Source organism: Diadema antillarum, unplaced genomic scaffold (assembly GCF_040938485.1).
Source record: "Diadema antillarum isolate AM-2024a unplaced genomic scaffold, OU_Dant_1.0 seq00000597_RagTag, whole genome shotgun sequence".
NCBI classification, from domain to species: Eukaryota; Metazoa; Echinodermata; class Echinoidea; order Diadematoida; family Diadematidae; genus Diadema; species Diadema antillarum.
In genome coordinates, this window is record NW_027271528.1 from 1,503,014 (window position 1) to 1,514,840 (window position 11,827).

An 11,827-nucleotide genomic window follows, 5' to 3' on the forward strand; every position below is an offset into this window, starting at 1 on the left:
ACTGTTGGTGAGAAAGTGAGTGAATTGGCAACTGAAAGCATGAAAAATGCTGCAAATTTTGCTGTCAAAACAACAGGTTCTAAAGACTTGACTGTAACAAGTGATGGAGCACGGTCACGCCATGGATTTGTATCCAACTTTGGTATAGTGGCCGCCATGTCAAAATGTACAGTGTATACAGTATATTTCATGATGAAAGACAAGCATATATCAATCCATGTCTTGAGTTGCATTGTCAATGACAATTAAATTTTAACTCCAGTACACATCTATACAGCCTCCCTTACACTAGCAAATTAAAGTATTAAAGCCTCAGCCTGGACGTTAACTGTAATTTCATGACAAAAATTCATGACATCAATTCAACGACCTATACATTGCTGAAAACATATTTCATTGCGAAGGAAAAATCTTGCATTGTTCCCCCATTGAGTATGCATATCCTGTAAGTATTGTGACACAATTGTACGATGCACAGCCTCTCTAAAATGCCTAATAAAAATGATTTGTCAAATTCATGTCTGGCATTTTACTTACATCATCCATTATGAGTTCTATCTTTGGTATATACTTTATTCCTTTGGTTCATCACTGGGGAACACAGTTGAAAGGCATCCCAGCTTTCTTAGATTATTGCATTACATCATGCTGTGAAATCACTGTGCCAGAGGGAAAGTCCCCAAACTGGTCAAGAGTCATCTCTGGAGACCATGGCTGGACAACCGGGGAAGGATTGACACTTCTAGTACTGTGTGGATGGCTGGCATCCCAAAGTCCACTGACCATTTGACTGACCGCTGCTCCGATGCACAAATACACTATGGCTTCGCACTGCTCTATTCACTTCTCATTCTCTTTGGCCAGACACATGATGTGGGCGTAGATGAAGAAAACCTGCCACAAAGATAGAAACCATGACATCCATTACAATGCATAAAATCAAACACCTCATGATAGAGATACTCTTTTGGGAAATACTTTGTGGTGTGGAAATTCTAACAACTTTCACACTCTACAAAACTATCATGGGAGGAACAATATACAAATAGTACAGAAGTTATTCATTACATCATGTAAAAAGAAAAATCTCTTTTTCACATACACACCATGTATAAAGATATTCTATAGAATGGGAGGGTACAACTCGTACTTTCAAGTTTTAAATCCAAATGTTTCAGTCAAATAATCACAGCTTTGTCTTTACTGTCATTCACATATTAACCACCAAGTTTTGAAAATCTAGAATGCATACAGTATGGGATCTCATGTCTAGCATCTTTACAACAGGTATTCAAAACTCCGTGCAGCAAGTAATGTCACCCTTCTGGGCCTTGTTTTATCAAAAGATATAATCGATTATAAATTTCCTCACCACACAGGCTGCACCCCGGCAATTATCCGCATTATTTGGGTTTGCGTTCATAAACTCCAAATCTGGTCCCGATGCTGCTATTATGCGGATAATAGAAGGGTAGAAAAAAGCATATTATTCTTCCCCCGCTCCGATTTTACGACCAAATGATGCGGATATTATCCGCATTATTGAGTTTATGAAAGGGGTATAAGCCATGCAAGCCTTTCCACTCCATGTATCCCTATACCAACAGGTCTTTAAAGGAAATCAAAACCTAAAGAGAAATGTGGATTGAGTGAAAGCAGCAATATTAGTAGAACACATATCTGTGAAAGTTTGAGGAAAATTGGACAATCGATGCAAAAGTTATGAATTTGTAAAGTTTTGGTGTTGGAACCACTGGATGAGGAGACTACTACAGGTTACGATGTCAAGTGTGGACAACAATATAAAGAAAATATAAAAGGAATTCCACACACAAATTCACTTTTCTAGCATAATGAAAGAGCACTTGACTAACAGCTTTCAGAAAGCAGGGGGAATTATTGCTACCCTCAACATATGTCAGTATCAAGTTGATGGAATGCGTAATTCTCATGAAAAATGAGTTTTTGTGGAGTTCTCTTTTGTATTTTCTTCATCACATTGCCCACATATAACATCATAACCTCTAATAGTCTCCTCATCCAGCGGATCCAACACCAAAACTTTAAAATTCATAACTTTTGTATCGATTGTCCGATTTTCCTCTAACTTTCACAGATGTGTTTTACTAATATTGCTGCTTTCACTCAAATCCACATTTCTCTTTGGGTTTTGGATTCCTATAAACCATCAAAAGCTGCTCTTTTGACAATTCTTGAGTAAACACGCCCATATAAGTTTTCTCCCTCATCATCTCCCATCTTCAAGTAAAATCAACCCACCTCAACTGAGAAGCACAGTGCCCTCCCAGCACTCAAGAAGCCTATCCCTGCATACTGTACAACCAGCGGCACATGGAGGGTCTTCCCTAGAACTCCGGTGTAGTGGGCGTAGAGCCAGAGGGGCAGCACAAACAGACCAAGGATTGCAAACGTCCCTGGTAATGTCTTAAAATCTGCAACACAAAAATAAAACGTGAGATGTTCTATAAGGAAAACCAGCATTTAACATGGTCCAAACCCATGTGATTGATTTTTCAAACTCACCTCACATATAAGCAAAGGAGTTACTGGCCAAAAATAGACTGCACATGTAGGATAAGAGTATTGGATTGAGGATCAGGGAAAAGATACAAATGTGATTGTACGGTTTATTACCTCCGCCAAGGGAGGAGGTTATGTTTTTATCGACGTTTGTTTGTTTGTCTACTGGAAAATAACTAAAAAAAGTTGTGAACAAATTTCTATGAAACTTGCAGGAAAAGTTGATAATTAGGCAAGGAACAGATGATTAAAGTTTGGCTGTGATTTGGGGATTTTTATGAATTTTTGAAGGATTTTTAATCTTTTGGCAGATATGTTCAATGAACTCGGGGAGTTCAAGCTGCTTGTATTTGAGGTTTGCATATGTGCACAACAGTGCATGCTCTGTTCAGAAGAGGCACCGCACAGCTGGATGCTGATGATGTAAACAAAAGGCTTCTATATTGGGAAATTGGGCGATTTTCAGCATGAGTGTATGGGTGGAAATGAGCTGCTTGGAAGAGGTCCACGCTCTCCGAAAGCTTTTCTAGTCTTTGGGTCAAATCAAAGTTGTGGATCTTGAAGTTTACTACAAGTCATGGGTCTTCAAAGAACTGGCCAGTACACCATATGGCTGGATAAAACAGAGTGAATCTAGTGATTTTAGCATAAACTTTTATTCTGATTCCATAGGAGAGATTTGTTATTACATACCACTGTAATACACAGAATATCACTACTATTTTTGTATTTGAAAGACAACAGTGAGTCTTATCATAGAAAGAAAAGAGGATCATCGGTGACACAAAATGACTGTACAAATATTTCCCGTTTCCACAACCCATGTTTCCAGTGGTGTCAAGTCTTGAAAAGAAAAGCAAGAAAAAACTAGAAATGTCGCTATGGCGACTGGTATGCCTCCGCCATAATGCATGGTTCTCCTAATAGGTCTATAGTACATGTGGACAATGTGTGATTACATTTTCACAAAATTGGCAAAATATTAAAATGACATGTTTGTCACAAATGTATTGAATGTTTACCTTCCTTGACCTATGTTCAATTGGATGAATAAGAGAGCATGTATTTGGGGATTTAAGAACTTTAACTTGACTTTGACCATTTCATAAGTTTATGCACTGAGTAATTTTCAAGGTATGGAGAAAAAGCGCAATTTCTGTATTGAACAGTAAATTGTTATCATTTTCATCTGGCCTTTGATTCATAAGAGAATCACTGTCAGGCAGAACATACATAAATTCAGCATGTACTAAGTTTCAAGATAACTTGAGCCACTTCCGAGATATGGAGAAAGAAGTAAGTTCAGCACTTTCACTTGATCTTTGACCTTTTGACCTTTGACCTTCTTGGCAAAAAAAAAATCCCAGAGAATCTCTATTGGGTTATACATGCATACATCAAGTTTTAAAACAAACAATCCTGCTGGCATTGCATAAATATAAGGAAAATAATAAAATTTTGAAGTATTACCCTTGACCTTTGACCCCTGACCTTTGACCCCATGAACCCTAATTTCCCTAGATAACCACTGCCAGTCAGTAGATGCATATATACTATGTTCCATGAAGATACATTGAACAATTTCCAAGATACAGAGAAAAAAGTGAAATTTTAACATTTTACTTGACCTTTTGACCTTTGACCTTTTGACCTCATGACCCCAAACTTTCACCAGAGAATCTTAATTGGGTAGTACATGTATACACTAAGTTTCAAGAAAATATCTTCCGGCATTGCATAGATATGGGGGAAATAGTAAAATTTTAAGCATTTGACCTTGACCTTTTGACCTTTGACCTTGAGCATGTGCACCCAAAAGTTGATAGGCACAACTTCACCCCCTAATACACATACATGCCAAGTTTCATTAGGATACCTCAAAAGGATTTGGTAGTTACAATGTCCACAAAATTCATTACGGACGGACGGAAGGACGGAAAGACGGACGGACGGACGGACGGACGGACAACCCGAAAACATAATGCCTCCGGCACCACTTCGTGGCGGAGGCATAAAAATAATGCATCTGGCGACACTTCGTAGCGGACGCATAAAAATACAATGTGACCTCGAAAAAAGCATATAATGACAGCTGATATTTTTTCTTCTTTTTTTTTGTCCAGATGTACAACAGTAAATGGACTTAAGGTTTGAGAAAATCAGGACTGTGCAGACAAAAATGAAAATTCATGTAAAATTTGACACCTAAATTACGCCACTTTAGCTTTAAACTATAATAAAATATTTGAATCTGAAATATCACAATGATTATTTTTATTTTGACATTGATAGGTAGTGTAGCTATGTAGAAGAAAACAGGAAAACAAAAGGGCAAATGAATTAAAGGACAATATTAAGTACGAGCTAAACCTCATAGCATTTGGAAGAAGATTTGAGAATACAAAACACTTCATGGTACAATATGAGAGAAGTAATGACCAGTACAGTGGCAATACAACTTAAGAAAGCCTTACTTTTTTCCATGACTTTCTGGACAAACCATGGCGCCTGGACTGTGGACGACTTCCACTGAGAACCCAGATTGTGTGTGCAGACAAAGACAAGCCACTCCAGCGCAGCGAAGAAGTAGCCCCACTGGTCCAAGCAGATTCAAATAAATATGAGACTGCACACTGGCATACAATCTCAGAGGATAGTAACAAAGTTACAAGATACACACATGGTATACTATCTGACAAAACAAACTCTTTTCATTACTCATAATGGAAAACATTCAGGTTCTCTTTTTTCATGTTTTTTTCTCTTTTTTTTTTTGGGGGGGGGGGGTTGTGAGGGGGCGGCTTCTGATATGATGCAAAAACTGATGGTAACAATATTTTCCCTTCTCCACAGATTATTTTATACCAGATTTACATTTGTTCTGTAAATCTGATATTTCAACAGTCACATATTTTCCCTACTTTTTCAACTTTGCTCAGTTTCTACAGATTGGGATTTCTTTCTCATTTTGTCAAAAATGAAATTTGCTTTCATGCAAATACAATGTTCAGCAACAGTTACAATTTTCTCAATGTTTTCCTGGTTTTGTTCAACCCTACTGTAGCCCTCTTAACTTACAATAACTTCTTCATCAGATATTTACCTCCCCCCTTTTTTTTGGGGGGGGGGGGGGGGGGGAGGGGGGACATGACATCAAGCAAATGATAAAAATGCGGTTTTGGGTAAACCAAGTGTATCTGTCTACATTTCCAATCTGTACCCAAAGCGGATATTAAAGCAAGTGCGGTGTCTCTCTTTAATGCTTAACCCTCGGCCTTCTCACTCACAATCTCATAACATCCTTGATTTTGTATTTTCTGTAAACAATACTTCGTAAATATTGAAATATACGTAGTACATACTTTATATTTAAATAATCAGGTACACAATAAATCTACAACATTAGGAAAATCCTTTCAAAATTGAACAGGAAATCCGATATTTTCCGTGTACAATTAATTCTGCATCTGAACATCTAGATTTTTTTTTCTCTTTTTTTTTTTTCCTTTGTGTACAAAAGACCTTACATCTCCTAGCGTACCATATTTCATTCAATATATGTATCCATGCACAAAAATTATTTCTCTTTGTTTTTGTTTGTGGAAAACGTTATTCAAAGACTTACCTGGTATAACCGACACCACAGCATACCCCTGCCCAGATTGTCAATGACCACATCAAACTGAAAAACAAATGCATAGGGACAGACAATGTTACACAGATTGTACAAATTGCTACTGAGAGCAGCGACAATAACCAGGTATGACATTAAATTGGTGCATCTTGACAGTTAAGCTTGAAGTTGCTTTGTGGTGAAGAGGGTACCTTACATTTAAAAACATGTGCGTGAAAGTCTCACATGTACAATGTATATGCCTGTAGGTAATATCTTTAAAAGCAAATAATTAGAATCCAGTGGACATTTTGAGCACACCCCTATATCTTAATGACAAAAATTGAGATTATAGACACAGGAAAACTTATTTTAGGAATGAGGAATTCTGGAATACCATAATTAACCAGCTGGCAAAAGTTCAATACTAGTCCCGAGTTTACTCGGGCTGGTGTCTATGGGAAATATGTGTTAAATAACAAAATCACCTCATCCTCAACGGGTTAAACAGGAGGAGCCCCATTCACATTTCCTGACAGACGGAAAATGGGTTTTAGTAGCCAAGGACACACATACAGGCTTTGAGTATCCCTACTAGAGCTAATCCAGATGAACTTACCCATGCACCGAATGCAGATGTTTGCTTCAGTTTTCTTGCTACCGCCCCATCCACTCCTGTTGGGAAGAAACCCCAAAATATGAACAAAATAGTTGATAACAACATTCTGCTGATAATCATGGTGATTATGATGACAATGATGATGGTAATAATACTAATAATGATACTGATGATTATGATAATAATGATAATAATTATACTAAGAAGAAGTAGAATGCAATATTAGTAAAGTTCATCATAATCATCTGGATAGTGACAAAGTTTTGAACAAAATAGTATCATTCATTCATCTGTTTTCAGACAAATGTGATTTTGAATACTGCAAGCTGTCCAATTCTATCAAAAAAATGGATGAGTTTTATTGCAGAATACAATTTGTAACTCATAACAAATTGTAAGCAATAACTCCAACCTCTTACATACTATTTCACTTGCTAATTTGTCACAAATGATAAATAGATAGAAGTCACTTGCTTAAAAAAAAATAAGAAAGATAAACACAGACCTTCACTAAATCATTCAGTTTGTCATTGGGATGTAATTGCAACCATATTTATTTTATCAAAATACACAATGCCTGGCAACTCTCACCCTTTTTAATAATGTCCTTCACAAGTTATGCTCCTGTAAAAACAGGAACATAAGAAGTAATGTACACACCATATATGTCATGAGTCTAAAGTTTTACGAATCGGGACTTCCCAACAATTTCGCGAGTGGTTAAATTCGCAATTGTGGAGTCCTATACTGAACGGGGAAATGTTAACGCATACGTCACATAAGTCATATGACATAAGAGTCAATATTTTTGCGTGTTTTCAATTTTGGAAATAGCAGCTGACTCGCAAAATTCGTGAAAATAAAAACCTCGCGAAATATTTGGCCTTTACAGTAACTCACCATCCAGTATGGTCTGGCACATATAGAGGGTAATGAAGAGGATGGCATTACTGGAGTAGAAGAAGCAGCTACTGAATACAAGCAACAGTCGGACATACCCTGTGTGGACAAAAGAGAATGCAACGTTCATCAGATCTCTAGAATCTGAATACTGTTTCCAATAATTCTATTGATATACGAGTGGCAAGTTCTAAACAAGGGACTTTTCCAGTTTATACATCTACAGTAACCAGAGCAGAGCGGGCCCTGAAAAATTCGAACGAGACGTTAGTTTGACTTGACGCAGTACCGCGAGAATAAACATGTATTGTACGAAACCATTATTGCATGATTACTCAGACATGAGAGCACTTTGGGGCGAGTAAGTCTCACAGTGTTAGTTATATGAAAGGTACTTTTACCTGAAACACAAACTAAGACAAGGAAATTCAGGGAAACTTTTGAGGTACCAAAACTTTAAATTATCTTTAAATATTCTTATCAGGCAGATAGACGTCCATACACTATAATACAGTTAGAGAAGTAGTCAATATATTAAATACAAGATAATAACAATGGAATTATTCTGTAAACATTTAATGACAATGACAAAGTAGGTGGTGATTAGGCTAACAGGGAAACGAGTGGCATACCAAACTTTTTGGAAAGAGTTCCTTATGTCGCCCTCCCCCACTAAATTTGCACAAAATATATAAATTACTTTTTTTTTTTTTACTAATATTAACGTTAGTAATTTTATAGAAATAAACAAATAAGTTAAAGGATATGCTAAAACTCTAGGGTTTGTATGTCTCAAAAGGAAGTCTTCCCATAAATGGCATATAACCTTTATTTAGTTTATTATTAGTAAAAAAAAAAAAAAGTAATTTAGTGGGGGGTGGGGGCATAAGGAGGCATACTCGTGAAATAGGCCCAACCACTGCGTGTCCGTACTAATACTCCGGCAGCTCGCCTATTTATACTTGTGAATTTAGCTCCACCGTGTGGCATTCATCAGTAGGTAAGCACGGCGGTGGGGCTTCCTTCCACAGTATCACTCATGAATGCGGTCCCACCAAACGGCGTTTACGCGAAATTGATGCAGCGGTGGGGCCGATTTCTTCTTCTTCTTCTGATTAAGTCTGCCTCCTTCAATAGACTGAAGATACTTGCAGACTGGTGCTATTTACATTATAATACAATTTATTTACAGATATTTACAAGTGTGACTGCCTCCAGGACAACTCGCACCATGGAGGAGTTTCCACTGTTCATTCAAACAACCCTCCTTAGTTGTTATTCACAAGGTCAAATATGAAGCAAGGTGACATCCGGTTACCGTGACAAATACTTGTTTATTACGCTAACACACTGATGTTTCCAATATGAAATTCCAGTCAACTCTTCAGTTACGGACTTCCAGTTACTGAGCTTCACTTTAGTTAACGACCTTCGGTTCATATGCACCTTCAGTTCATAATGGACCTTCAGTCATACGGACCTTCAGTTCATAACAGACCTTCAGATAACAATCTGAACTGTAATACACAAAATCAAAGTTTTAAACTTACGTTTGAAATATACATGAATGGCTTCATGAGACATTACATGATTTAACACCATTTTAGCTCATTTAAAGTCTAATAACATAATCTACCAATAATCTATATCACTAACTTAATGATACATATCATCGTTCACTTTACTCACCAATCATAAACCAAACTTATCCATATTTTATGGTTTTCTGAATTAACTGTTATATAATCAACTAAATCCTCAACTATTTATATTATTTATTTACTTTATTAAAATCTAATTCCAATATTATCCAAAATCTAATTCACTTTTAAACTTTCATAACTTCAATCATATTTCAACTTATCATTAAAGTTATTATTACATAAATCAACACTGAAATTCTCAAACTTTTCCTTATGTATCACTGTCCATAACAGAGTACACAAAATAAACTTATTCTATGAACTCAAAATTATTAACTATTACTAATTACTGTATTAAAACCTTAATTATAACTTCATAAAACTGTAACATAAAACCTAACAATTATAAACACTATACACCAGCTAACAACTTGTCAACTAATGTCAAAACTAATTTGATTACGTTAAGTTGTGATCTCAACTCATTATGAATGTGTGTCAATTTGTTTCTACTAAACATCCACTACTTTAACACAGAAATCATGTTACACAATCTAATGCTTGACAGTATCAGTACATTGTTCTTCTGTACTTCTGTAACAACACTTGTGAGAATATAACTCATTAACCACAACTGCCTACAGCGACAGCAAAAAGGTATAATACACTGTACATCCCTACCATTCCGCTATACATCCATTCCATACTTCTAAGGCACAAGCACATACTGCTTACAGAATGAGAGAGAAAGAGAGAGAGAGAGGAGAGGGAGAGGAAAGGGAGAAGAGAGAGGGGAGAGAAAGAGGAGAGAGAGAGAGAGACCAGTGTGCATGGGGCATCGCTGGCTTCTTCTTTGTCTACTCCCATTTGTCTACAGAGATTTGGCAAATCAAATCCTGCTCTGTAAATATTCCTTACAATCTACTCATTCACTAACATGATCACACACATCATCATAAGCTATAAAACATTGTAAAGAAGTTAGTTTCTTACCAAATTCGGGCCTGTTGTTTTCCCACAAAACTTGAACAAACTTGTTAGACTGCTGCAACTTCGCAAGCTTTCACTGGAACTCTGAATACTGTCACTAAACAGCTTGCCACTTCCACCCATAATACTGTATACATGTACAACACACAAAGCCCTATTGCTGTACGAAGTGAATGGTGGATTGTTAATACTTTCTCTAAAAGTAAAACAAGGGGGTAATTGTTCAATGTTTACATTAGCCTCCTGGGGTAGGGGTCTTATCTTTCATTGAACACATGTAGTCTGCAAATTTAGACCTGTTTAACACTTACTAGTTTTCAATCCTAGACCCATTTTGTAGGACAAAATTATACCAAATTCTCACTGCACACTGCTGCAGTGACAACAAGCACATAGAAAATTTGACGAAAATAACTAGCCACTGTGATCAACCGTTAGACGGTTTCGAAATGATCCCACAGATGGTGCTGAAACAATTTCTGACGACAGGGAATTCCAGTTCCTTACAGTTCTTGGGAAGAATGAATGGCGATGCGATTCAGTTCTCGAATATGGTACCCGATAGGACTAGGAGTGTGGTTGCGAGGCTCTCGTCAACTGAGTAGCCTGTTTGATAATATAGTCCTGTGCTGAAAGAGGAGTAAGATTATTGTGTATTTTGAACATCATAATGAGCCTGTCATTTTTTCTGCGCTGTTCCAGAGTGGTCCAATCAAGTTCTTGTAGCATTTTGGTGACACTCATTTTGATTTCCACAACATAGCATCTTTCGTCCTCCCTTTCTTCTCGGAAGGACTCCCTAACGTCCCTCGACTAATTTAACGGCCAATTTAACCATAAATACAACCCTACCTAACCCTACCATAAACCTAACCCTATCCCTACGAACTACATGTACCCTTGTTTGCTATTATTAACGCACGGGTGCACGCGCACTGTAGTGGGGCCTACAATTTCACCATTTTGCCCATAATAAGGAACTCTTTCCAAATTTTTAGTCAATCTTAAAATTAAGTTGGACTTCGTGAAACACCCCCACAGCCCAGGCCCAGGCCCCTCATCCCCAGCACCCCGCTTTGCCCTTGGTCTTTTTGGCTTTGGACATTTTACTTAGAGTGTAATAGGCCCTGTGCTGTAGGCTGTAATGTAAAATTTAATAGATGCTGAATAAGCCTAACGACTAGACTACACGTTAAATTTACTTGCCTACTCTAACGCTACACTACACTACAGTACAGTTTGTCCATTTTTAACTGCGACAAGCCAGCTCAGCACTAAACTGGTAATTCTCTTTCTGGCTGGAACACTAAACATGAATTATGAATTACATCAACACGCGGAATACTCACCAATAATGTTTGGGACGTACAAGAAAACAGATGTCATTTTTAACCCAACTGCCGCGTTATGATGATAATGATGTACACGCACATGTACTCTAGCTCTATGCACGTATACTGTATGGATCCCCGGATCCCCTACTGTGTATGCACATACTGCTAGCTTCGTAAACAAACTTGC

The 11,827-nt window shown here is 37.3% G+C and overlaps 1 protein-coding gene across 1 annotated transcript; it reads right to left on the bottom strand.

Moving 5' to 3' along the window:
- Positions 1-684: 684 nt before the first annotated feature.
- On the bottom strand, positions 685-11,716 carry LOC139735792 (uncharacterized). The gene is made up of 7 exons (XM_071646543.1): positions 11,656-11,716; positions 7,674-7,772; positions 6,774-6,829; positions 6,167-6,223; positions 5,016-5,136; positions 2,281-2,453; positions 685-894 (listed from the first exon to the last, which is right to left on the bottom strand). Exons 1-7 carry the CDS (start codon positions 11,690-11,692, stop codon positions 841-843), a joined length of 597 nt encoding a protein of 198 aa, XP_071502644.1. The 5' UTR covers positions 11,693-11,716; the 3' UTR covers positions 685-840.
- Positions 11,717-11,827: the final 111 nt, after the last annotated feature.

What these genes read in the sequence shown, in the direction of transcription:
- LOC139735792 (XM_071646543.1), bottom strand. Translation starts at nt 11,692, where the DNA reads ATGACATCTGTTTTCTTGTACGTCCCAAACATTATTG. An exon ending in GTACGTCCCAAACATTATTG is followed by an intron (nt 7,773 to 11,655) that starts GTGAGTATTCCG and finishes TTGTCCACACAG; the next exon opens with GGTATGTCCGACTGTTGCTT. An exon ending in GTGCCAGACCATACTGGATG is followed by an intron (nt 6,830 to 7,673) that starts GTGAGTTACTGT and finishes TCTTCCCAACAG; the next exon opens with GAGTGGATGGGGCGGTAGCA.